Source organism: Biomphalaria glabrata, chromosome 10 (assembly GCF_947242115.1).
Source record: "Biomphalaria glabrata chromosome 10, xgBioGlab47.1, whole genome shotgun sequence".
NCBI lineage: Eukaryota > Metazoa > Mollusca > Gastropoda > Planorbidae > Biomphalaria > Biomphalaria glabrata.
Window position 1 is genome coordinate 36,685,337 of NC_074720.1, and position 27,340 is coordinate 36,712,676.

General features: G+C 36.9%; 1 protein-coding gene across 1 annotated transcript in view; it reads right to left on the bottom strand.

The window, feature by feature from the left end:
• Positions 1 to 27,340, bottom strand: part of LOC106072329 (DNA-binding protein RFX6-like) — a 58,598-nt gene continuing 31,258 nt past the window's right edge. Inside the window, exons 5-21 of the mRNA XM_056045292.1 lie at positions 22,585 to 22,646; positions 20,251 to 20,328; positions 19,016 to 19,043; positions 17,968 to 18,075; positions 17,126 to 17,203; positions 16,430 to 16,543; positions 14,182 to 14,231; positions 12,940 to 13,099; positions 12,203 to 12,359; positions 11,636 to 11,730; positions 10,190 to 10,307; positions 6,935 to 7,054; positions 5,819 to 6,030; positions 4,946 to 5,111; positions 2,903 to 3,451; positions 1,623 to 1,862; positions 1 to 442 (exon numbers count right to left, since the gene is read on the bottom strand). Of these exons, the coding sequence (XP_055901267.1) occupies positions 321 to 442; positions 1,623 to 1,862; positions 2,903 to 3,451; positions 4,946 to 5,111; positions 5,819 to 6,030; positions 6,935 to 7,054; positions 10,190 to 10,307; positions 11,636 to 11,730; positions 12,203 to 12,359; positions 12,940 to 13,099; positions 14,182 to 14,231; positions 16,430 to 16,543; positions 17,126 to 17,203; positions 17,968 to 18,075; positions 19,016 to 19,043; positions 20,251 to 20,328; positions 22,585 to 22,646 (2,457 nt within the window). The 3' untranslated portion in view covers positions 1 to 320. The remainder of the gene's footprint in view (positions 443 to 1,622; positions 1,863 to 2,902; positions 3,452 to 4,945; positions 5,112 to 5,818; positions 6,031 to 6,934; positions 7,055 to 10,189; positions 10,308 to 11,635; positions 11,731 to 12,202; positions 12,360 to 12,939; positions 13,100 to 14,181; positions 14,232 to 16,429; positions 16,544 to 17,125; positions 17,204 to 17,967; positions 18,076 to 19,015; positions 19,044 to 20,250; positions 20,329 to 22,584; positions 22,647 to 27,340) is intronic.

The window sequence follows — 27,340 nt, forward strand, 5'->3', positions numbered from 1 at the left end:
TCATTAGTACAGTCGGTATATTAACAGTAAAAATATGGCGATTAAATGCATAATTAAATTTTTACTACATAAGAGCAACATTGATTAACACATACTTTAAAAAAAAACAACATACTCCACAAAAAGTAACACATACACTGATAGGAAGAAAAAAAAAACAACAGAAGATATAAAAAGAGAGGTAACTTAGTAACAACTTAGTAACATGAGAGAAAAAAATTGTTCTGATTATCTCCCCCCTCCCGACCGGCTTGATAGCATGTACATTCTCAAGTAATCGACATAGTTAGATTTGTATCTAGTTTCTTGTAAGCCAGCGGTCAATTTTCCGAATACGGTGTGTAGATGTCCGCTTCTGCGTTTATGACTGTGTTCATTTGCCTACTTATGTTTGACAAGTAGTCATCACTTGAGAAGTGGGAGTAGGTCTGGCCTGGATGATCTGTAACAAAGATAAACATGCGCTCATATAAAATCAATCAGTTAATCAAACATATAAACCTTTCTATGTAACATTTTAAAATAAATTGTAAAAATATATTTATTTAAAAAAAAAATTACTCTATAAAGGTTGCAAATTCATTGGCTAAACCTGCAACCTGGACACGGTTTTCGAAAACAGCTCTATTTTCATAGAAATTTGACAGTTGAAGTATTACTGGCTAATTGGCCACACTGGAAAAACATCTAGTTTCACCTTTATAATTTTTTGAAATATTATCTTCTAAAATTAAATTTGGTATAGGACACTTTATCTAGAACATAGTGGGTATTCCCGTTGGCTTCATTAATTGACTAATAATTATAATAATGATAAATACAGACATAGAGGTACACAAATAGTTTGCGCACCATCCTTCTAAGTCTGGAACGCAGACCTATATATATTATACCTAGACTGGACCTCAAGTAGGAGACCGGGGGAATTTTCAAATCGCCCCTCTTCCCCTCACCCTAGATACGCCACTGTTCAGGATAGACTTAAATTATGCTAAGCTGGCAATGAATGAAGAGAATTGGTCTAAATATAACTAAGTGGACCTAAGGGAGACCACGTTTCAGCCAAGGGATTGCAGCATGTAAATTTAAGAGCTGGATGTCATAGACTGAACGCTAGTTATTATTGGTAAAAAAAAGTAATGAAGAGTTATTACATTCACATAGGTGTCGCTAATTAGCATAGTTAAGGGCCGCAAAAGCTGTACAATGTGTCCGAATGTGATTTTGAGATTGCGAAGTAAATCTATTTAAATCTGATGTCAACATTGCTAATTGAAGTGTATGTCATTATAAAATGATAATGCAGGTACCTGGATTATCATGTTGGTCAAAGATTTAATGTCACTAAATAGCCTATATATATATATCTATATATCTATATGCGTGTCATATGGGCCAGCTAGTAAAATGTAAATTAAATGATGAACTATTGAACTACAACAAAGTTATATATTTCTAATTAGTAGCACTGAATTAATATATATAAATAAAATTTTGAGAACTATGTCTGACATATGGCAGGTGTATTACTAACTAAGGCGTGAGAACCGCTGCCCGATGTCATCTCATATACACAGCAATTGATCTAGAAATCCCATCAAGTAAAATAAACAAGAACTGACCGTGGCCGACCCCGCACTGATGTTGGGAGACCAATCTGGGACTATGACTTGATCCGTAGACCGTCATGGACTCTTTGGGTGCTGAACAGTAAATATCTTTGCTCCTGTAGGACTTATCTAACAGGTTGAGTGGATCTGTAGCCTCGTTGTGAAAATGAGAGGAGCTTGACTGAAACCGAGGCTGAATCACCGGAACATGCTCCACTAAAGGCCTTGGAAATGTTGAACTTGTGAAATAGTCTTGATTTAAATAAATACAGTATTTGTGTTAAAGACTTAACAAATAAATAATAATTATGATCATAATTATTTTCACAAAATAGTACTAATCTCTATCATGAGCACTAAACACAACTCACTGATTTATGTACCTATATTTTATGTATCAAGAGATCTCTGAAACCAGCAATCGGATTCGCGTGAAGTCTCATACACAATTTCCTTTTACCTCTTAGAGCAGCGGTTCTCAACCTTTTTAGCTCGGCGACCCACAAATACGATTCACCAGTAGGCCGCGACCCCTGCCTTAAAATTTTATTTCGTTCATAGGCCTAGTTAGGCTTTTAAATGTGATGTAATAAAAATCAAATTTTAATTATATGATGTATGTACATAGCAAAAGCTTTACATCATCGTCTGCGACATGTATTTTGGAATGACAATTATATTTTTAAGGAAAACAAAAAGAAGTAGCTATCAATGTCTACACTCAAGCAAAAGATCGTTCTGTATCTTCTGGTAATATGTTCGTGTTCTTAAATAGCCCCCCACTCCTTTTTATTTCATTGTATTGACGATACACAATCGTTTTGTGATGTATTTTGTAACGTCCTAATCTGAGTAAAAGTCCCGTACTTCCTACATTCGAGTGTCAATGTCTACTATCTATGGTAAAAGTGTACTTGTTACAACAAATAACAAATGACCAAAGTAAAACTCTGAAAAAATAGACGAAAAACTAAAACTTCCAATGGTCTTAGGTGACCCCTGGCAAATAAGTTATTCGACCCCACAAAGGGGTCGCGACCCACAGGTTGAGAACTCCAGTCTTAGAGGTTAGATGCTTGCTAAGACATGGTACTTATAGATTCACAGCCTGAACGCCGATATTCGCGTCAAACCTTTTGTATTTTATTTTCGGCATTTCCCCAAAAGGCCACAGTCTATTACTTTGTGTTTGTTTTATACATGTTATATGTTAGTAGCACATAGTTCTCTTTCTATACGAGAGACCAATAACACATGTGTGTAATGACATAATAATAATACTCAAATTTTACCTGAATTCGGGTAGATATGTCCTTGGCCAGGTGGAGGCTGCAGGGAAACCAGATTGAATGCACTCCCTGTGCCGTGGTTCGTCGGCAGTACGGGGCTTGGGGAGCCACCCAGGGCGTATCCGTGTTGTATTGTCTGGTTGTGACAGAAGGGAGAGAAGTAAGGCGTTACATCGGAATGAAAATGATGCCCGTTGGCGTACGGGGTGGTGAAGTGGGCGGCCTGGTTCAGCTCGGTCATGGCGCCGTAGGGCGCTTGGTGGTACAAGGCTCCAGAATATCCGCCGGGGTGGTGGGCGATGAATGAGGTCGGTTGGTAGGTGTGGGGGGCGTAAATACCTCCCCGACTAGCCAGAGAGTTACTGCTATGGGTCAGGTAATCAGCGTCTCGTGAGTCGCATGTTGTAGGGGGGTTTACAGCGGCGTTGGTGTTGCTGGGGCCCTTCGAGGAGTCGTTGTTGCCCTGATGGGCGCTACTTAGTGATTCAATGTTGTAATTGAAACTGGAATGGTTGTTCTGTGTATGAATATAGTTCAATCCTCTCGGTGCATCTGTCAATGTAAAAGTCAGAGTCAATCACAGAACAAAACGGAATTCCACTAAGTGCTTATTCACCTTAATGGCAGTGGCGTAGCAAGGGTGGGGAAGGGGGGGGGGGGTTCCAATATGAAAATAACCACGGGCCTCCACTTGAGGGTCCCCCAAATGAGTGTCCGAAATTTATTTTTACATTAAATTTTTCGACATTATCTCATGTCATGATGTCGAGTGTCAATATGCAGGGGCCATTAAGAAGTCAAGCCCCCGGGACACCTAATTCTTAGCTACGCCACTGCTTAATGGATCTATTACTACTAGATCTACTAATAATAAAAGGTGACATTTGTTTTTCCTGAGCGAGTCTCAACAGTGGCAGTGCCAGAGAATGACTGCTTATGTTTTCAATATTTAGTAGTCAATAATCATACAACTAAGGCACCATTTATCACTCGTACACTGCTACCATCCCCTTATTATGAAAACGCCTTTCCAAAACACACACAATTCTGAAAGACTATTTGCATCTTTTAAGCCACAGTTACATCACATTAGAACGAAGTGGTCGGCCCCTCTCCATTAAGGCTAGTATGAACAAATGTACAGAGAAGTTGTTGGTGTTTGCATCTATATTAGTATTGTTATATTACTAATGCTGGGGTGGACAATTGTAGTAAAAACGAATTTCTATTTGTTGTGACCAATAAAATTATCTTATCTTAATAATAATGAGCTTATATACCATCTTTAACTAATACAATGTTGGCTAAATGAAAAACGGAGGCGCAGCGGCTGAGTGGCAAAGCTCTTGGCTCCCAAACCGGTGATCCCGTGTTCGAATCCTGTTGAAGACTCGGATTTTTAATTTCGGGATCTTAAGGGCGCCAGTCAGCCCAGTTCTAATGAGTACCTGACATTAGTTGGGTACAAGTAAAGGTGGTTGGTCGTTGTGTTGGCCACATGGCACTTTCGTTAACCATGGGCCAAAGAAACAGATGACCTCTACATCATCTGCACAATAGATCGCAAGGCCTGAATAGGGAACTAAATGAAAAGCAACTCTGACATCAAATAAATCAAAAAAGCAAATTAAGATAAGACTTGATTAAAGAAACGGAACGAGAAAGAATACCCATTAATATTAAAGAGAAAATTATACAAACTTATTATTATAATTTATTATTTGTTTGTTATGTCCTAAATAAACGATCGTGCTGAAACAAAATCAAGGCCCTCTCTCTGTATGGGTAGGTTGGATCTGTTGCATTACCTTTTTTTGATTTCTCTTTGTTCTTAGCTGTTGCCAGTCCTTTTCGCCTCGTAGCTCCGGTCGTGAAGAGTTATCAAGGGATCATTTCCCAGTCACATTTCTAGAAGCTCTTAAGAGAGCCTTTCTATTTCTTGCGTTGTTCCCCCGAGGGCGCTTGGGGAGGGGATTCTCAGGCATACTGACTACATGACTAGCTGTAGCATGAATACTGATCGTCATACGGACCAAATGCACTAACCTGTATAACTTGAATGAGTCTTATCCATGTAGTTGGGCTTGGGGGTTGAGTTTTCAAATGTAGCCATCGGACCTTGACTAATGACGGTTGACCTCTGACCAGCGACGCTCTGCAAGACGGGAGACACGGGTGGCGTCAAGAGGTGGTGACCGGATGCAGGGAGGCCCTGGGGAATGATAGAAAGTGACAAGATTTTAACAGGTATAAAGAACACTCGATACAATATCATGTTCTACCTCGCACCAAGCACCCGAGAGTCGACGTTTGGTTTGAACCTGACGAATAGGAACCAAAGGTTGGATGACCATTGAGAAGATCACTTTATTTTAGATGTGAAGATCTTTCGTTTTGATGTAAAGATGTCTTGAGGTTACTAAAGGATTGTGTTGATCAGACAATGGTCTTCTGATATTATGATTTAGTGAAGATTTCTATTTCAAACATCTATTAAACACTTAAACAAGATCTTCATGCTGGAGATTCAAATATAACTGTTAATTCAAACAAAGAAGATCCTTCAACAATAAACACAAAGCTTTAATTCTGGAACTAGGAATCACTTGAATAAAATACACAATGTACAATAAAATTATACAAGTCAACTATCTTCGTTCTAGCTCGTAATAAAATTAGTTATAATAATAGTAATGGTTCTAAAACTAAAAAAAAATAACAACCCATCAAAAGGGCTTTAAAATTATGTTGTTCAACCATGGATAGCCGCCACCTCACAAGGTCCGACAAGGTATTTCCTCCAACATTGAACCCATTTATTTCTCTTCCAGCTTTTAAATGATCACGTGGGTCTGATGAAAGTTACTAGGCAGCTCGTTGAAATAAGATTAAATCTTGTGTGTGCATCGCGTTTGTTACCTGTGGAAGCGGTGTGAACTGAGACATCTGGGAACCTAGGCTGAAAGCATCTCTGCCATTGGTGGGTAGATGGGAGTGCGGGGGAGCTGCCACCACCTGCTCAGGGTAGTCCTCCTTCTTCAACACATCGCCCTGTGTCGGAGTTTTGCTCTGACTCGCCACAAAACAAGTTCCGGCCGGTTGCTGTAGGGTCAACTTAACCCCGGTATCGTCTGTAGAATAGATGGCAAATATTTTGAAACATATTGACCAAAAAAAAATATCTAATAGTTAAGCAAAATACAGAACATGAAAAGAGAGCACTGGTCTGCATTCACTCAGGCTTTAAGCTGATGTTGAATACATTATCAGATATGGTCTCATCGCTCTACTTAGTATTAACTCTTTCTCTCCTAATTGACGATGTCAACGTTATTTGACTCCCATTAAATTAATTTTTTGGATTTATAAACTTTAATTTGTGTTGTGTAAAAAGAGCATGCATTCTCCTATAATTCGATACCAAGTCTAACATTTTCTGATAACAAACAAAAAAGTTATTGAAGTTTACTCATAACAGGAGAGTGAAATACAAATGAGCAAACCGAATATTATCTGAACAACAAAAATAATTACGGAGAGAAAGAGTTAAAACTCAATGTTTCTTAATCTTTCTTTTCTTGTCTGGCTCAATCTATGTTTAAATGTTTACTAAACAGTTTTGTCGTCTTCAGTGACGTAGCTAGTGATGATGACATCTGAAGCGGTTAGCCAATAGTGTCATCTTCAAACTCAATACATATATATATAAACAGGACTTGAACGCAATTCAAACATTTGATCATCCGACCTTATGCACGTGTGTAAAATAAAAACAGCCTAGATCAATGTTTCCCTAACTTTTTCCATACCGGAACTTTTCGCACTTTCTGAGTATTAAGAGGAACACTTTGATTATATTTTTTTAGAGAGGTTAATTCACGTGGTGGCCTACAAGTTTATTATTCCAGTAGCTCGTGGAATACATAGGCCTCGTGGAACACAGTTTGGGAAACACTGGCTTAGATTATCATCACGAGTTATCGCTCCTTCCCATGCTCCAACTAGTCCTGCTGAGTCTGGGGGTAGACTTCCTACCTGGCTTCACGTGCTTCTCCAACAAGGCCTGCAACTCTTGTTCTTTCTCATTATGCAACTGACACTCCACAGCCAAGAGGACATACTCGTCCAGTAACATCCGGATCAAGTGAAACGAGGCTGTAAGAAGTGAATAGGACCAATCAAAAATATTGCTGTGTGATGGGAGTTTGTTTACCTTTTATCCATTGAAACATCCACCCAACTATCCAATCATTCATCCATTCTGACTTACTTCCTAGCTACCTAATGTTTTAATCAGATCTAATCTAAGGTATTGTAATCTTATCTTATCTATACGGAGGAGCGCCAACAGACCTGGATTAGTAGTTGATTATGATATTATCCCTGGTCTATCAGACCATAAGATCATAAAAATACACAGTCAGATAAAAGCAGTAGCCAATACAAAACCCAAAAGAAAAATCTTACTCTGGAATAAATGTAACCTAACACAACTACACCAAGCTGCATTAAACTTTCAACAAACATTCTTATTAGAAAAAGACATTAACCAACCAGTCGATGACCTCTGGAATTTCATTAAAAACCATCTTAAAAGCATTATAGAAAATCATATACCAACTAAATACACATAAAACAAAATAAATAAATGCTGGTTTAATAAAAGACTAAAGAAGCTTTGTAAACAAAAGGAAAACCTATATAGAAAATTTAAAGAAACTAATGCAGAAAGAGTTTACAAAAAGTATATACAAATTAAACACTTAACCCAAAAAGTAAGCAGACAGCTGCAGAGTGAATACATAAACAATGTAATATCTAAAGATAACAACAAAAACCTATGGTCATACATTAAGTCTAAGAAAATGGAAACAACAGGCATAGCGCCATTAAAAGATGAACATAACATAATACATAATGATAATGAAACTAAAGCAAACATTCTAAACAAATACTTTGCATCAGCATTCTCAGCCCCAGGAGACAAAGACATATTACTGAATTTGAACCAAGTAGACAACATAGAAGATATAGTAGTACAAGAAAATGGAATTAAAAAACTATTAGCCAACACCAAACCAAATAAAGCTTCTGGACCTGATGGTATTCCAGCTAGATTACTCAAAGAACTAAGTAATGAGCTAGCCCCAGTGTTCAAAATACTCTTTCAGGCTTCACTTAACCAGGGCAGAGTACCAAAGGACTGGAAAGAAGCTAATGTCACCCCCCTATTTAAAAAAGGAGAAAAATCTGACCCAGGAAAAAACAGACCAGTATCACTTACCAGCATCACATGTAAAATCCTAGAACACATAATATGTAGCAACATCATAAACCACTTAGACAAACATAATGTCCTCACACCATACCAACATGGCTTTAGGAAATATAGATCATGTGAAACACAACTAATAGGACTAATTGATGATTTTTCAAAAGGTTTAGATAATAGTGAACAAATAGATGCTATCTTACTAGATTTTTCTAAGGCTTTTGACAAAGTTCACCACCATAGCTTGCTTAAAAAATTTAAATATTTCGGCATTAATGGTCCACTGCATCAGTGGATTAAAGACTTTCTGATAGGGAGAGAACAAACTGTAATAATAAATGGTTCTAAATCAACACCGATAACAGTAAACTCAGGTGTACCTCAAGGAACAGTCTTGGGTCCACTACTATTTTTAATTTACATAAATGATTTACCAAATTGCATTACTTCAGGAACAAAAGTCAGATTATTTGCAGACGATTGCATAATATATAGAACAATAAAAACAACACAAGACACAGATATTTTACAAAGAGAATTAGATGAATTACAGAAATGGGAATCAAATTGGAGCATGTCTTTCCACCCAGAAAAATGTCAGTTGTTAAGAGTAACAAAAAAACTAAAACAAATTAGTTCCACTTATCTTATTCATGGCAAACCAGTAACACAGACTAAAAACGCAAAATACCTAGGTGTTATAATAAATGAAAAACTGTCATGGAATCCACATATTGATGAAACTACAAAAAAATCAAACAAAGCATTAGGATTTATTAAAAGAAATTTCTATAAATCAAATAAGAAAATAAAACTAAAATGTTATTTAACCTTGGTTAGGCCAATAATAGAATATGCATCCTCTGTTTGGGACCCCTCAACTCAAGAAAACATTAAGAAACTAGAACAGACACAAAATAGAGCAGTGCGATTCATAACAAACGAATATTCACATTTGACTAGAGTAACACCTTTAGTAAAATCACTAAATTTAGAAAGCCTTCAGGACAGAAGGCTCAAAAGTAAAGTAGCAATAATACATAAAACACTGAACCATAATCTTCAAATACAAAAACAAAATTTAATAAAATACTCTGAAAGACACAAAGATAAAGGCACATTCCTCGTCCCATATGCTAGGACAAATTTGTACAAATACTCCTTCTTCCCTAGTGCTATTAGAGCATGGAATGGGTTGCCTGAGCTAGCCAGGAAAACCAGTGACTTGGCAGAATTTAAGTCATTGGTTAATATGCATGACTAAATGCATGACGCGTAGGACGTAATCATCTTCTTTTTTGAAGTAACGTCTGTATTATATAAGATAAGATAAGAGGGCGCGGTGGCTGAGCAGTAAAGCGCTTGACTTCCGAACCGGTGTTCCCGGGTTCGAATCCAGTTTGGGAAACACTAGCTTAGATTATCATCACGACTTATCGCTCTCTACTATGCTCAAACTATTCCTGCTAAGTTTTGCGTTGGACTGCGATTTTTAATTTTGGCTCTTGAGTCCAACCAACTCTAATGAGTACCTGACACTAGTTGGGTAAAGGAGGTTGGTCGTTGTTCTGGCCAAAAGACAACCTAGTTGACCGTGGGCCAAATAAACATCTATCCTATAGATCACAAGGTCTGAAAGGGGTACTCAATCTATCAATTTATCTATCTATCTATCTATCTATCTATCTATCTATCTATCTATCTATCTATCTATCTATCTATCTATCTATCTATCTATCTATCTATCTATCAATCAATCAATCTATCTATCTATCTATCTATCTATCTATCTATCTATCTATCTATCTATCTATCTATCTATCTATCTATCTATTTATCTACTATCTATCTATCTATCTACTATCTATCTAGCTATCTACTATCTATCTATATCTAATCTTATCTTTCATCTGCGTTTTGCTGTTTCTCTTGGACCCGCACCCCCCCCCCCCTCTTTAGCGCTAGTTCTTGTACAATATATATGTTAAATTAGTGCCGAAGAAATCGCATGAACTTACCAAAACTCTGTGCGTTATTTAAAGTGAGATTATGCATGACTCTGGCGCCAAAGAATGACCACTTGAGCAAATAGTCCTGGGCTCTCTTTTTGAAGTTTTTACCATTTTGTTTGCTCGGCTTGAACAAAGGAGAAAAACAAGCGAAATATAAAAAAATACTTAAAAAAAAGACTTGTAGAAAGAACCGCTCTCAATAATGGAAAATGTCTGTCTGTCACAGTCTCGGTTGGTTATATGTTCCCCTCGGGTCAAAGACACGTGAATCCTCTGAGATAGAAAGGGAAAGTAAGAATGACTAAATTGACTTTTAGTCAGTAGTATCTTTTGGTCACTTGAAGAGGGCAGTATCTTTTGGGCAGTCGAAGACTGTAGTCACTTGAAGTCTTTTGAGACAGTACAGGTATTTTTAATAGTTGTTTTCTGTATTTAGAGTTTATTATTGAAGTTTATTGTTACCCGCTGAGCTGCGGATGTATTCTAATAGTGAAGTTATAATTTAAAGGACTTGTATATTTGATACCGCTGAGCTGCGGATGTATTCTAATAGTGAAGTGATAATTTAAAGGAATTGTATATTTGATACCGCTGTGTGCGGATGTAGTTTTATTGGAACTGGATATTTTGGTGTACCGACTAGAAGTGCAGTACATTATTATTATTGAATAAACTTTATATTTGTCTTCTGAAGATCGACTTTGTTTACTGTTCATGTTCGTTGCGTGCTAAGTGGACACACGAACCCCGCATTCTACAGCATTACACATTCAGCATGTTACAATGTCCCTTTTTCAATATAAAACGAAATTAACAAATTGCAACAAATTGATTAACTCATTGATAATATCTGTTTCGTTTTTCTTTTATTGATTCAAGTGTTGTCTGTCCACTATGAACATTTGTGCAGTTTTAACCAGGGTTTGAACTTGATCCCAGAATGGAAAGTGGCAGAAAGAAATTTGTTTTGTACAAGACCGACAGATGGAGGGAGTTGATAAAAGCTTTGTAAAACATACCAAGGGGAAAAACTCCACATTTTACGGCACTGTAAATATATGTATATCCCTTTTCGATATCAAACAAAATTAGTTAATTTCTACTATTTTAATTAACTAATTGGTTAATTTTTTGATCGGTTCACGTTTTGTTAGGTACAGTGAATACTTTAACGAAGTTTCAATTTAATATGAGAATTAATGTAGGAGGGATAACATGTAGGTACACACTTTTTACCAAACAGACAGATAGAGTTGATATAAGCTTTGTAAAAATCGTCGTTTTATTTCTTAAATTTAGTTTTACCTTGACACACCTGTAGAACATATCTATGGTTCCAGGCAGAAAAAGAGTGGGCAGCACTTGACCATATTAATGCTAAGAAGATTTCTTAACCACTATCGTTAGAATAAAGACTGGTTTTCAGTTAGGGTATAAGTTAGCTCCCGTTACCTTGATCACTTTTTGTTCCACCACAAGGTCAAGCCACTCAGTAAAAGCCTCAACAGTTGCTTGTTTCCGTAGGACTTCTTTAATATCTCGTAAAACTGGGGAAAGAATTCGAGAATTGTTTTCTTTCTTAGCCCTCTAAGTTTCAAAGTTTAAATTTCCCAACTAACGATATCATCAAGGCAAAGGCGAGCCACTTGTAAGTCCATGTGTTATCTATTTATTGATTATTTTACACCTTTCAGGAATTCCTTCTGAGTTGATGTTTATTACATCCTAACCCAAACCTCTCTCAAGACAGCGGTGAATGTTGTCGGGTAGGATTTAAACTCGGTGCCGTCCAGACAGCAGTCCAGATCGCATACCACACGACCAGGAAGCCATCCAATGTTAAAAAAACAACATTGTTTTGGAACTCACGAACTCGTGTTAAAACATGCATATATTTATTATAATATACTTACAAAAACAAGGGGGACAATGAACTATTCTAAGTAGTTTGAAGTGACTTTGAAACGATGTCAACAAAACAAAACAACGTATGACGAGAGATAGTCACGTGATACTCACACTCAGCACTTAGCTGCATGTCCTCATCTTCAGCGCTGTTGTTGTTGCTGCTGCTGCTGTGCAGAGCCTGCGAGTCGATGCTGTGGATGTCAATGCGGTCCACGTCTGCTATCATGGCGTTGACCAGACTGGCATCATAGAGAACTGGACGTGCCGTCTGCAAATATCAATGGCGGGAAGGTCACGAGAGAAAACGAAATTCACGCTAACGACAAAAATATAAAAGAAACGTGTAAAAGACAAACGTATTTGTAGTCAGGGGCGTCCCTTGGATTGTAGTCTCCTCGTAGGGTTAGGTCATAGTGTATTCCCGCACTCAAATCATACAGGCTTTCTTTAGAGTTCAGCAATACATAAGAAGACCTTCAAACTTTTGATAATTCATGAATGTAACTGAGGCGCGGTGGCTGAGCGGTAAACGCTTGGCTTCCAAAACGGGGGTCCTGGGTTCGAGTCCTAGTGAAGACTGAGATTCTAATTTCGGAATCTTTGGGTACCTCTGAGTCCACCCAGTTCTAATGGGTACCTGATATTAGTTGGGGGAAAGTAAAGGCGGTTGGTCGCTGTGCTGGCCACATGACACCCTCGTTAACCATAGACCACAGAAACAGATGACCTTTACATTATCTGCCCTATGGTCTGAAAGGGGGAACCTTATGAATGTAACTAGTTTATTTTATCAAGAAACACAAAAGCGCACACAATATGTTTTCGTCGTCTGACAGTGTGTGACGTACCTGGGCCAGGTGAAGGAAGGAAGTTTGCCTCTTCAGTGACTGGGCAAACCTTCTGGCCACCTGCAACTTCTGCTCCAGGAGTCTGTCTGGGAGATTCTCGAGGGCAGACGATACCCAGCTCTCCCAGTGTTTGGCGAAGTTTCGAATATTGCAAAGTAATCTGAAGGTCAAGACATGACATGAGAAAAATAGGTTAGCGTCTACAACTTTTAAAAAATTGGTTTTGGGACGTCTTGGAATTTTCAAACGAGTTTATAATGTTAAATAGTTTAGAAAAATCAAAGGGCGTGGTCGATGGATAATTTTTGTTTTATTATAAATATTTAACAATCACATTTCATTAACACAGTTTAACAACAAAATTTCTTACAGAATCAAATGCGCTAGCTATTTATCAGAATATTTTCAGAGATTTTCAGGTGTAATAACTAAAAATTATACATAGTTAATTATTTTTTTAAAATATTTAAATTTTTATACATAGTTCTTTGCCTGATTTGTTTCAATGATTTTCGAATTTATATTTGTTTAAAATGATCTGGACGTATGGGAACAGCCGGAACCTGCACTCTAGTCTCGTTCCCTGCTCTGCCCATTTTTTAAACCCTAATAAGGCTTGTCACAGATAAAATCTTATTGTACTTTGGGGGACTTTGTTAAATACAGAGCATCGAATTGTAAATAATGAACAAAAGTTTATGTACGACCGTAAGTATGGTCGAGAGTTTAGTCAGTCGACGAAATAAGTGGATGAAGTTCAGTCAGTGCAGTCAGTTGCTGTAGATAGTCTGTTGGTAACAGCTGATGCAGTCAGTCAATTTAGTCAGTTGCTGTAGATAGTATATTAGTAACAGTTGATATAGTCACTTAATAAGTTGATGAATAAAGTTTTATGAATTGAATTAATAAAGTGAAATTGATGAACATGTAACAACTTAAGTTTGAAAGTTAACCAAGTACTAAAGGGCTAAAAGAGTCATGTACAGAGTAGAGTTGTATATTGAAGTAAAAGTGTTTAGTGTATTTTAAGACATAATGGATTACATGAGATTGTTTGTTAAAATGTAACTAAACGTCATGTTCTACAGGGAAGACTTAAGTCATGTCACGTCTGCAAGTAGTTCCTGTGATTGCTTTGTCCAGTCTTCGGACTGTAATACTGGCCTCACATTCTTTGCCTACAACCGTCCTACAAATTGAATGTCCATATGTTCATTATATCACTGAATGGGCTCTACTTACATTTCTGGCATCTCTTGCATGGTCGAGGGGATCAGTACATCAGTTAGCACCTGGAGATTATAAAGTCAACCTCTTGTTAGAGAATTCAGAATCAATAAATGCACACACTTCTGTTATCAGATACACACGTTTCCCTAATTGTTTGCACTGATCTTCTTATCTTATAAGTTACAGACGTTCCTTTGAAACAGGATAATCACATCAAATGTGTTAATCTAGTCGTGTATGTTAATTAGAGATTTAAACTCTGCTAAATCATTGGTTTTCCTGGCTTATTCAAACAGCCCGTTCTATGCTTTTATATCACTGGGGAAGATGGATCACTTGTACGACTATGTCCCAGCATTAGGAATAAGAAATATGCCTCTATCTTTGTGTCTTTCTGAGTACTTTATTAGTTTGCTTTTTTTGTATTTGTAAGTTAAGTCTCAGTGTTATTGCTACTTTACTTTTTAGTCTTCTGTCTTGAAGAGCCTCAAAGTTGAGTGATTTAAATATGGCGTTACTCTAGTCCAAAGTGAATATTCATTTGTTATCGATCTCACGGATTGCATCTGTTCTGGTTTCTCTATGTTATCTCGTGTGCCAAACAGAGGATGCATATTCTAATAGTAGTCTAAACAAGATTAAATATTATTTTAGTTTAATCTTGTTTTTTTTTTAATTTATAAACATTTCTTTTAATATACACTATACTTTGGTAGATTTTTGAAATAATGTCGTAAATATCTGAATTATAATTTCTTCTTCATTTATTTTAACACATATGTATTTTGAGTTTTTAGTTTGTGTACCTTTTTTACCATGAAAAAGATAAATAATTTTAAAAAAATTTTTTTATGTTAATTATTGACATTTTTGCGATTAGTAATACATGCTCCAGTTTGATTCATATTTCTGTAATTCTTCTAATTCTTTTTGTAAAATTTCTGTATCTTGTGTTGTTTTTTTGTTCTATATATTATCCAATCATCTGCAAATAGTGTAATTTTTGTTCCCGAAGTAATCCAATTAGTATGTCAATTGCGTAGGTCATTTTGGTACATTAGACTGTCCCTTGAGGCACACACAAGTTTACTGTTAGTGGTGTTCATCTGGAGCCATTTAATATTAGTTTGCTCCTTTGGACACTCTAGCTGCTTGGATAGGAGAAAAATACTTTCTGGACGACACACACACCTCCAATTTGATTCCCATTTCTGTGACTTCTGTAGTTTTTATTGTTCTTTTTATCATGCAGTCATCTGGATGGCTGCCTGGTCGTGCGGTTTGCGCGCTGGACTGTCGTTTGGATTTATCGATGATCCTGGGTTCAAGCCCTGCCCGCTCCCATCCCCCGTCGTCCTGAGGGAGGTTTGGACTAGGAAGTAAACTATCTTCAACTCAGAAGGAACATCCGAAACATATAAAACAAACAACAAACAGATAGTTTAATTAACGCAATTAAGTTGATCATTTATGTAAATTATGTAAATTTGAAGTTGTTTTAACATTCGTTCTCATTTCTCATTAACACTGGTTGGCATTTTGAAGTTGTCTCCAGGACGAAACGTTGTCATAGTTCATCACTTTGAGGTTAAGTTTATAAAGACAATGTCTGCGATTCCGAAGATTACATAAGTGAAATGTTTCACATGACTACGCAAACCCAGTAGCGACCTGCATCTGACACAGACAAAGCCGTGGTCTGCCTGGGGGTCCATTTACTTTATTATTTGTTTTTACTTTTTCTGCCTCTGTCTTGTACAAGGGCTTATATTCGAGCCGCAAATGTGTGTCCCGCGGCCTTCATGAGAGCTCCTGAACTGTTTCTTTCAGAGGCCTGCTGCTGACAGCTACTTTTCTCTATGCCAGTGTCAGTGAAATGGCAACTGAGTACATCTTTATAGCGCTTACAAATGTCACTTCTGTTAGGCCGTTCTCCTTTGGCATGAGTCGTTCCCAATGAGGTATAAATGTTCGACTATGCGCAGTTGTCGAATATACTGTCTACACCGGCCTCCAGCAGAACATGGTTGGTTATTTCTAAGAGTATTGCCAGCGTGCCATTTATAAAATTTTTGTTTTTAAATCTAATTTAGCATCATTTTTATCTGACCAAAATGTAATTTTTCAGAAAGTTTCAATGTGACATATCTCCTAAAGACACAAATTGTAATCACACCAAAACAAAATGACCAAAGCTTTTGTTATCCATAAACACATAAAAAATAAATAAATAAATAAATATATATATATATATAAACACCTTGTAGAGTATGGAGTCACACACACAGAGAATGTCTACAATGACGTCATTCTCCACGAGACTCAGCAAGTGTTCGGGTAGACCTTGCCAGAAGTGAAGAAGGAAGTTCTGTATCTACACCCAGGGGAGATAAACAAGAGAAAGATTTTATGGCTATATTTTGGTAGAGTGATGAACCTTCTATTAGAATTAATTTAGCTCCATTAGGTTAATGAGTTTAAGATATAATGTCAATGCCTGCCGATCAATGTTTAAGCTAAATTGTAAAAAGATACATTTGTTACTTTCTAATGAGTAAATACTTGTTTGAATACAGACGTGCTCTTTACACATTGGACAAAATCAAGTTTATAAAGAGAGAGTGAGTGAGCGAGAGAGAGAGAGTCAGAGAGAGAGATAGAGAGAGTGAGAGAGAGAGAGAGAGAGTGTGAGAGAGATAGATAGAGAGAGTGTGAGAGAGAGTAAGAGAGAGAGAGCAAGGCGACGTAGGCCTACAATAAACATTTGTTTCGGAAGAGTTCCACTCGGGTTAGTTTACCCCATGTTTATTTTATAAGTCCACCTCTGGCTAAATTTTAAAACGTCATAAAGAAATTTAAAAAAAAGATAATTGAAAAAATCTATTTTCCTATAAAAACTGTTTAGGTCGATTGGTGCATTAAAGGAGTTCTCAAACTGTAAAAGTAAATAACTGACCTCTTCAAAATTTCCGTTGATGGCTGTGTCAAGAATACATTGACAGTGTGTCTTGTACATCATAATGAGCGTCTCCACCTGAAATAATGGACACCTAGCATGACATGTGACATGTTTCAAATGTTGCATATGATAATGATAATAACATCTGAAATTTTCTAATGAAATCTACTGTTTTGCTAAAGGAACATGTCTATAACATTTTCCTAACACAACATAGCATTTTTCTGATTTTACACAAGTTAAAAATGACTTGTTGCTAAGGAGACTTAACACAGTTCATTTTGCAAAAAGAAAATCTTTCGCGGCCTCTGTGTTTCTTATTATTCAAAAATGAGCTCATTTGTGTCAACATGACATTTTATTGCGCATGTTGGTCTGTTAAAAAAAGGCAACCTAAGACAGTGGGGGAATGGACCTCATTCACCAATCGTAAACAAACAACATTGAGCCACGTGATAAAATTGATAAAACAATGAAAAAAAAACGTATCACGTGACTGTCCTTATGGATTAATTAATTTGTATAGAAGAGATAGAGAATGACGTGGCTAAATGTTGCTTGTTTACGATTGGTGAGTGAGGTCCATTACTTTGCAACATAGAAAAAAAATATATTGTTAACGAATGGGGAAGGAGAATGTAAGTTGTTAACCTCAAATTAGTCTGACCTATGTATTTTGATTCTCTAAGATTGTTATCCATAAAACATTTTAACTTGTTTGCTCAACCATTGGAATGATTTTCATGTGTGTATGGGTGTTTGTGTGTGTGTGTGTGTGAGTGACAGAGAGAGAGAGAGAGAGATAAATGTAAATATCATCTAGGCATTATTAGACGCACCTTCTCTCTGGGCAAGGAATTAGGCAGGATCAGAAACTTGGCATTCGGAAAGTCAGGCAAGAGAGTTCCTGTTTTAGAACTTAGTGAATACTTTCTGGTGAATCCTCCCTGCAACAGAGATAGGGGGAGAACAAATGCAGGCCTACACTCAAACAAAACAAAACAAAAAACATAAGTTAGCATGAATTTAATAGGGTTGTTGTTATTGTTGGCCTCCTTCAGTCGTAGAACGACTATGGTTCATCTCGCACACTTCCTCGTGTGACTGTGGAGCCCTATTATGGAGAGACACTCCCTTTCACAGATATCGCAGGTTAAGGCGGCTCTCACTTCGGTGGTAGAGAAGCTGACCATCTCTCGCATTGTAAGTTTTTCTTCCAGAGCTGAGGCCCATGCTTTTTCTCTGTCTATAGCTTACTTGGTCACTGTCTCTCTCCATCTGGTGCGGTCTAGAGCTAAGTCTTCCCAATGGTCAGTTTTGATGTTCACTGATCTGAGGTCCCGTTTTATAACATCTATGTAACAATTCAATTAATATGGTTACACGTGCACAAAACGTAGTTAACATATTTTCCCTCTTGGCAGCGGCAATATTATTTCTTAATTTGCATTTTTAGGCAATCTTCAATGCTGGTCTAGGAAAAAAAAATATTATTCGGATGATATCTAAAATGAACTTAAAAAATCGCAAGAAAAAGAAATGTTAAGTTTTTTTTTCTTTGTACCGGAAAACTACAATCGGTAGTCTGGAACCCTTGTGGAAAATTCGCAGAAAATGTACCGCTAGATATTTAGGATGGTAAATATGCAGATTAGCTTGCTGTTTCGACAATTTAGGACTTTATCCTATTTGGTATATGTTCATAGTTAATATTTATGTAGAGGTGGTTTCATTTGGTAAAATAGTCAAGTATCTTAGAAATAAAAATATTTACATTGACATTGCATATTGTAACAATACCACACACACACACACACAAATACACACACACAAATACACACACACAAATACACACATACAAGAGAAAGTTATTTTGACCTCACTGACCTCGTTTTTTAACTTGCATCCCGAAAATCTGTAAAATAAATAATACAAAAAAAATTAGTTTTAAGGTATCAAATGTGTGTCCCGCAATCCTCGTGAGAGCTGTTCCCAGAGAACTTCTGCAGCCAGAAGTTGCTCTACGTAATTGACTAGGGAAAGATGCCCTGACCTAATTGGCGCCCGGATGGAAACCGTCATAAGAGAAAACGACTAGGCAAAAGGGGAGCAAAACAAAACTCCATTGGGGGTGCCCAAAGAACGCGAGAGCGTTCCCATTTCACTGCCTGGGGTTGTAAGAGAGTCCCCATGCGTCGTTCGTCAAGGGACCGTTTCAATAATGGCGAGTCCCGGATGGTAAGCCTGACAAAGTAATAAGAAAATGGCGTTGGTTGCCGGTGTGCTTTCAGCCATCTACTAGCTCGTGAGTCGGGAATGTCCAAACCACTGGAATACTGTTGTCAATACGTTTGTATTTTATATTTATACGATTCTATTTATAATAGCATTGTAACTTAAAAATAAAGTAATTAAAAGAAACAGCAGTTGGAATGCTCTATTTTGTGTCTGTTCCAGTTTCTTAATGTTTTCTTGAGCTGAGGGGTCCCTAACGGAGGATACATATTCTATTATTGGCCTAACCAAGGTTAAATACCATTTTAGTTTTATGTTCTTATTTGATTTATAGAAATTTATTTTAATAAACCTTAAAATGCATTGTTTGATATATTTTTATTGTTCTAGAAATGTGGGGATTCCATGACTGTTTTCCCTAGGTATTTTGTGTTTTTAGTCTGTGTTACTGGTTTACCATGAATACGATAAGTGAAATTCCATTATTTTAGTTTTTTTGCTACTCTTAACAACAGACATTTTTCACGCTTCAATTTGATTCCCATTTCTATAAATCATCTAATTCTGTTTGTAAAATTTCTGTATCTTGTGTTGGTTTTATTGTTCTATACAATATGCAATCGTCTGAAAAATAATCTGACTTTTGTTCCTGAAATATCTGTAAGGGTAGCAATTGCAAGAGGAGTTAGAATCGGTTAAAGAAGAATGAATTATAAAAATATTTTTTTAGATCTGCGAGGGAAGCAATCTGATTGTTAAATAGGCAGTATATATATTACGAGTTACCCCTCTTTTACATACTAGTTATTGGTGCATCCTTTTATAGTGTAATATCATCAGCTGTGTCGAAACAATAGATGCAAAGTAAACTTATTCTCGGTACTCACCTTGTAAGTCCTTTACCAGAGTAGACTGAATGATAGTACTGGCTGGTCTCTTTTATACCAATCCCGTAGTAGTGATATCTGGACAAGCAGTGGGAAAGTAAAACAGGACTGGTTTAATTTATACTAAGTGGCGTCTCAAGACTATTATAAATTTGTGCTTCAACAAGTCACAGAATGGGAAGCAATGTGAACACCCTATGGTCTAGGTTAGGGGTCGGCAGCCTGCGGCTCGCGAGCCACATGCGGCTCTTTGTATGTTAAGCTGCTGCTCTTTAGTTCCATGAGCAAATATTATTTATTTTATTGAAAAAAAAACAACTTTTTAAAAATTGTTCAGATTCGATTCTATCTCTCAGCCACTTGTACTCGCTTTTCACTGCACCCCTCTCCATGTCTTGGAATGTAACATATTAGCAGGTGGAAGATATTCAATTTTCTTCTGCCTTATCACGTGATATAAATGAGTCTTATGACATAAAAGACACAGCACAAGTTGGTCTTTTTGTCAGGTATATGTCTTCCCAAGTTTCAAAAGAATAACTTCTAGGATTGCTACCTCTCTCGTGACAAACCAGAGGAAAAGATAGAGCTAATGTTGTGCGAAAATACACTGAAGACAATAAAATCGATATAAATAAATCGTTTCAATAGAAACAGATGGAACCAGAAGTATGACAGGAAAAAATAAAGGGGCAACTACGATTCTTTGGAGCAAAATTAAACAATGAAAGTTTTACGTTTCATTGCATAACATACCAAGAAGCGCTTTGTGTTCAAACATTTCCGGCCGAAATAGTTGAGGTCATGAATTTGTTAATCAAGATTTATAACAGCATCTTGTTAAAAGCACTCTACCATCGTCAGTTGAAAGAATTCTTAACGAAGTGTTCGGAAGAAAAAATTTTTTGTGGCTCTTTAGAAACGTTGAAATTTTGTAAGTTGTAATTTTTGGCTCTTCCGACTCAAAAGGCTGCCGACCCCTGGCTAGGGGAATGTGGCAAGTGTTAGGAGTAAAAAAAAAAAGGGGGGGGGGAAGATGTTAAAACAAAAAAAAAATGAAAATAGTGCAAAAGATACCTCCCCCTTCCTTTTAAACTTAGCGATGTACAGGGCAGATGAGGTAAAGCTCATCTTATTCTGTGCCAGAAGGTTAACGAGGGTGTCATATGATTGGATTTAGAACTAGGCAAGCAGTGCAGACAATAACCCAGTAAATAGAGGAGAGATTATATAGTCGATTATAGTTATGCCACTTTTAATGCCCTGGAAGTATCACGTAAATCTATATTGAAACTATAAACAGAAGAGAACCACTATATACAAAATGAATTTTACTATTTTCGGAAATGTCTAATTTATCATGTGTTTAATTGTTTAATATTTGTTTGTGTTTGTTTGTTTGTTGTTTTTTTAAGTAAACTTCCTATTTATTTTATACTGGTCGATAAAATGTGTTCTTTAAGGATCTATAATAAACCAAATGACCTCGTATCAGGCCAAGTGGTATTAGCAGTAGGCTTTAATTGATAATGCTTTGATTTGGAGTTAGAATACCACGAACTTTCTTCCTATGCAGTGTAATACTAGTTAGTGGCGCACCAAAGGAGACAACTTTGAAAGTGACACTAATAGTGACGTTATTTAAAAAAGTTAGTACACATTGTTTGCGTAGTTTTTTTTTTACAGTACTAACGTCTATTAGCTTTGAGACTCGACTGTGGTACATTAAACATAAAAATAAGTTAACCGTTTGTACTTGTGTCTTTAGACCTTTCACTCTTGTACCTTTGTTTCGTTGTTTATCGGCGAGTTGAACGCCTCGGTTCGTAATTCACTTATTTATCGGCGAGTTGAACGCCTATGTTCGTAATTCACTTGTTTATCGGCGAGTTGAACGCCTATGTTCGTAATTCACTTGTTTATCGGCGAGTTGAACGCCTATGTTCGTAATTCACTTGTTTATCGGCGAGTTGAACGCCTCGGTTCGTAATTCACTTGTTTATCGGCGAGTTGAACGCCTTGGTTCGTAATTCGCCCGAACATTATACACAGGTTTCTTCTATGAACAAAAAAACACAAAACATCGCAGGAGGACTGCAGCGCTGGACTGATGTCACGATGGTCTTGGGTTCAGACCCATCCCGCAGCCATCCTGCGGGAGTTTTTGGGCTAGGAATAGGATGTCGATTATCTTCAAAGGAAGAAACATCCGAAACATCTAAAACAAGCATGTTTACCAACGTTTGACTAAATAACTGTAGTGCACGTCGTGTGACTGTCAGGGAGAAAGACGACACTAGAAATAATAGATTACTTTGACAAATTACTTCTTACTTTGAATGGCCTCGTGTTCCCAAACGTCGTGTGGTTAAATGCGGAAACTTCTGACGAATGGTCTGAAAAAAAAAATCAAATATTAAAATGTCTTTTAAAAAAAGTATTTGCTTATAGTTAAAGATCGCTACATTAAAAGATTGAATTAATGTGTTTTCAATAAAGTTCTTCTCTAAGTCTCTAAATATGAAAAGTTATCTAATAAAATTTAGCAAGAACAGATGTCTTTGTTCATTAATTTATTCCAAGAAAAACATACTTCAAAGTATACACTTCTTCTTACAAACTTCAATACAATATAAGCTGATCAATACTTTGGTATTCTGGTTGTGTTTTGTATTTGTTTTTTAGAAACTTAAAGTTCAGTGTTAGGAAGTAAATTTGGGTAAGTAGCCTACGTAGCCTTCTGGCCGCAGAATGAATTTAATTGTAATATTATGATTAGTTCTGAATATCTTAAAACATTTTTTTTTCTTACATGGCGTCTTATTTTATTTCAATTTTCAAGTCAAAGTTTTACGCATTAATTGTTGCTAATGAATCGTTTCATTTAATTACGTATCAACATTAGTGCTAAATGCTAGAACACAAAAGAAAATCTTTGTAATAATACTTTGTCTCGACAAGCAGAAGGAAATATAACTGGATCTTTCAACATGGATTATTTCCCTTTTGTACTCTGTGAACCCCCCCCCCCCCCCCACGCCCCTTCGAGGAGCAGCAAGGCCAGATTATTGCGGCTCTAAGACACGAAAGTATTTGAATCTAAGTCATCTGTCCAAGTGTCGAAAAGAGGTCTCTAGAGATTGAGAATGTCGTAATTTTTTTTTTATTCATGTTGTTTGTCCTTAAAGATGTACCATGTATTAGACGTATATTTATGAATGAGATTTCTACGTAGAGAGGTTCACACAATGATCCATACAGCGAGTGCGGAGAGATTGGTTGGTCATCCTAGCTGGAGAATAGAAACATTATCTTCCACATTTTCCATCATAATAGAGACTGATCTCAATTTGAGTCCAAGGGCAGGGCCGGTCTTAGTCATATGCAAACCAGGCAGCCGCCTAGGGCTTCAGATTGGTGTGGACTGTGGACCTCGCATAGTATATGGTGTGTGGTCTTAAGTGATGAACTAACGAAACTTGTCCTCAAAGTTATTGGAGTACAATAGGGTTTTAATAAATTGCATATTTTTTTAGCTGTATATTTTTTTTTTCACTAATTCTATTCGCTTAAGGCTTCCAATTATCTAAGTCCGGCCCTGCAGTAGTACTTAAAACCTTTTTAGACAAGGAGGTCATACATTTCCATTACGTGTCACAGCCAAAAAAATCGTCGCGTCCAATGGAGCTGAACCTCTGCGGCTTCGTAATGTCTTGCGGGCAGGCGCATCGTTTGGTCGTATAGCACCGCAACATGGATATAAAGCTTATAACAACACACTCCGTCTGTCTGTCTGTCTGTCTGGTACAAATTTTGTGCACGTTTTTTTTTTTGCCCCCTCCCGTTCTCAGATCAAGTTGAAACTTTGCACAATTATTAATTGTCCCTAACAAAACATGAATCAATGAAAAAAATTAACAATTAATTAATTAATAAGTGGTAATTAATGAAGACTTTGTTTGGTGTAGAAAAAGGGAGATAAATCATACATTATTGAGACATATTGTTTTAAATGTGCAGTTCTTTCCGTTATATAAACTTTGTTGTTGTTTTTTTAAGTATGTTTTTTTTTTTGCTTGAAAAAAAGGTGGTGGAGGGAGACATTGAATTTGAAGGAAGCAGTAGCGGAGAAGGCCCATTGGGTTGAGGACCACATTTTCTTCTTACAATTGGAAGGAAGCAGTAGCGGAGAAGGCCCATTGGGTTGAGGACCACATTTTCTTCTTACAATTGGAAGGAAGCAGTAGCGGAGAAGGCCCATTGGGTTGAGGACCACATTTTCTTCTTACAATTGGAAGGAAGCAGTAGCGGAGAAGGCCCATTGGGTTGAGGACCACATTTTCTTCTTACAATTGGAAGGAAGCAGTAGCGGAGAAGGCCCATTGGGTTGAGGACCACATTTTCTTCTTACAATTGGAAGGAAGCAGTAGCGGAGAAGGCCCATTGGGTTGAGGACCACATTTTCTTCTTACAATTGGAAGGAAGCAGTAGCGGAGAAGGCCCATTGGGTTGAGGACCACATTTTCTTCTTACAATTGGAAGGAAGGGAATGAAATCTCTCATAGCTTAGCCATCAAAGTTCATTGTCCGAAGAGCCTGTAAACTTTTAGAGATTTCAACTAAACTAGAATACTGAAAGTTAAGTAAACATTTGGACTTTTTGAATTTCTATTAATAATTCCCTCTGTAAACTGGTTAACAAAGAAAAGAAAAAAAAACTTAATAAAGATCCCCCCCCCCAAGGGCCTTAACCAAACAAATAAACAAAATATGAAAATAAAACAAAGATTCTTCTGTCTCCTTATTTCCCGCGCATATTAAGTGATACAAGGGATATTTAGAGTGTAGCTATTTATAGAACTCCATATGATGTCATCTTGACCTGGTTTATTGAGTTTGGCTCCCAGACGATAATAAGTCTCTTACTTCTGTCAATTAGCTCCCCTTTGCAATCTACCTTAGTGCGCATGTAACTAACACCGGATAACATGATGAATGTCCTTGTTGCCGGCCTGCTGGCTCGGGTGTTTGGCCAGCAGTCTGGTAGAGATGTAAAAGAAACTCCCCCCAAGCCAGACGCGAACAGTAGATTGGGGAGAATGACCCTGTTTGGCCGAAACTTTCGGGTCACATCTCAAGCGTGCAGTGGGCGTTTGGTCTGACAGACCCCTTATAGCATATGCGCGCGTGTGTGTGTGTGTTTATGGTTTCGTGTTTATGAGCAATAAAATGTTTTTGTTTTTCTAGTTTACAAAGCTTATATCAACTCACTCCCTCCGTCTGTCTGCATGGTAAAAAGTTTGTACAAGTTATTTCTCCCAAACCCAATCTCGGGTTGAACTGAAATTTCGCACAATTATTTCTTTTACCTGACAACACAAGAATAAATAAATAAAAAAAAAACCAATTAGTTAATTAACTATTGGTAATTAATTATTGTGTCTGGTATCTTGAACAAGGGAAAGAAATCGTATTTTATAGATGTGGTGGTATAAGTTGAACTCCCTTTAAGGAATCTTAAGCCATGAGTGAACATTTTTTTATGCTTAACAAACGATAATGTAAACATTCACCAAGATACCCCCTTCTTCTCTCCCCCTTCCCAACTGGTCCAGTCAAGTGATAGGATCATAGGACATTGCGGGCACAATTGCGTCACTGATCCAAATAATTGATACAATGACACTTAATATAAGCTTTGTTTTTTTTTTAAAGTATTTTTTATGTTTTTCTTGTTTAAAATGTGTACTTTTTTTTAAATGTGTACTTTTTTAAACTGTACTTTTTAAACTGTGTACTTTTTTTAAATGTGTACTTTTTTAAACTGTACTTTTTAAACTGTGTACTTTTTTTAAATGTGTACTTTTTTTAAAATGTGTACTTTTTAAAAATGTGTACTTTTTTTAAATGTGTACTTTTTAAAAATGTGTACTTTTTTTAAATGTGTACTTTTTAAAAATGTGTACTTTTTTTAAATGTGTACTTTTTAAAAATGTGTACTTTTTTTAAATGTGTACTTTTTAAAAATGTGTACTTTTTAAAAATGTGTACTTTTTTAAAATGTGTACTTTTCGACCCTCCAAAAAAAAACAAAAAAAACACGAACATAAAAGAAAAACAGAAAAATTATTTAATTTAATTTTTTTTAGGGGTAGGGGTGGGAGCTGTTTTGCTTTTACAATCAGTGACAGATATGAGAGGGACAAACTCATTGACCAAACACACTGGGGAGTTATACTCGTAACTTTTGTTACATCCAAGGATGTTGTGTCACTCTCAATGGCCGTGCGACGTCTTTCTATTTTCGCGAACTTGCGTTTTGATGTAAACACAAATTAGTCTCGCGGTGTTTATGTTATGTCAATGCAATAAGGCAGATGGCGTTTCATAAAGGTCAAGGTTTCTCAAAGAAAACAAATGTGTAAAACAGACGTTGTGATCGTCAGGGGCGGGGCAAACATACGTCATCATCTGATACCATGCTCTTTCTTCCCTCGTGTCATCAGAACATGGATGGGCCTATTAGTCTTATTTTGTATGAACGAACGTCTGTAATTTATAAAATATGATAAGGTTATTAGATCTCAGAATGCAGTTAATTGCATAGGCTACTTTCAAGTGTCTTGTTAAAATTAAGAGATAGAGCCAATGGGTCCGTGATTCCTTTGTACAAAATGTGATAGACTTGACTCCTACTGAGCAAGGCGATTCTAAGTGAGGAAGACGAAGAAGATGACAACCAGGAGAACGGAGACGACGCCCATGCCCATGCCCATGGGCCGCAACAACTGAAGCTGCATCAACAGCAGCCAAATGGCGATAAGAAAACCGTGGCGCAGATCATGCGTGACAAGAAGAAGCAGACTCACATGACTCTGATGGTATTGAAAACTAGTTCCAAAATCTTGACGTCCTAAAATTTGCTTTCTAATTCCACAATCAAGTCATCCAAATAAGTCTTGTAATTTCATCCATTTCACTAGAAATAGTTTCACCTTTCAGCTAAGGAAAATGATAAGACCCGATTTCACTCGCTGGCTCGAGAAGTGGAATAACGTTGTTTGAAAAGATTTAAGATGCTCATACATTT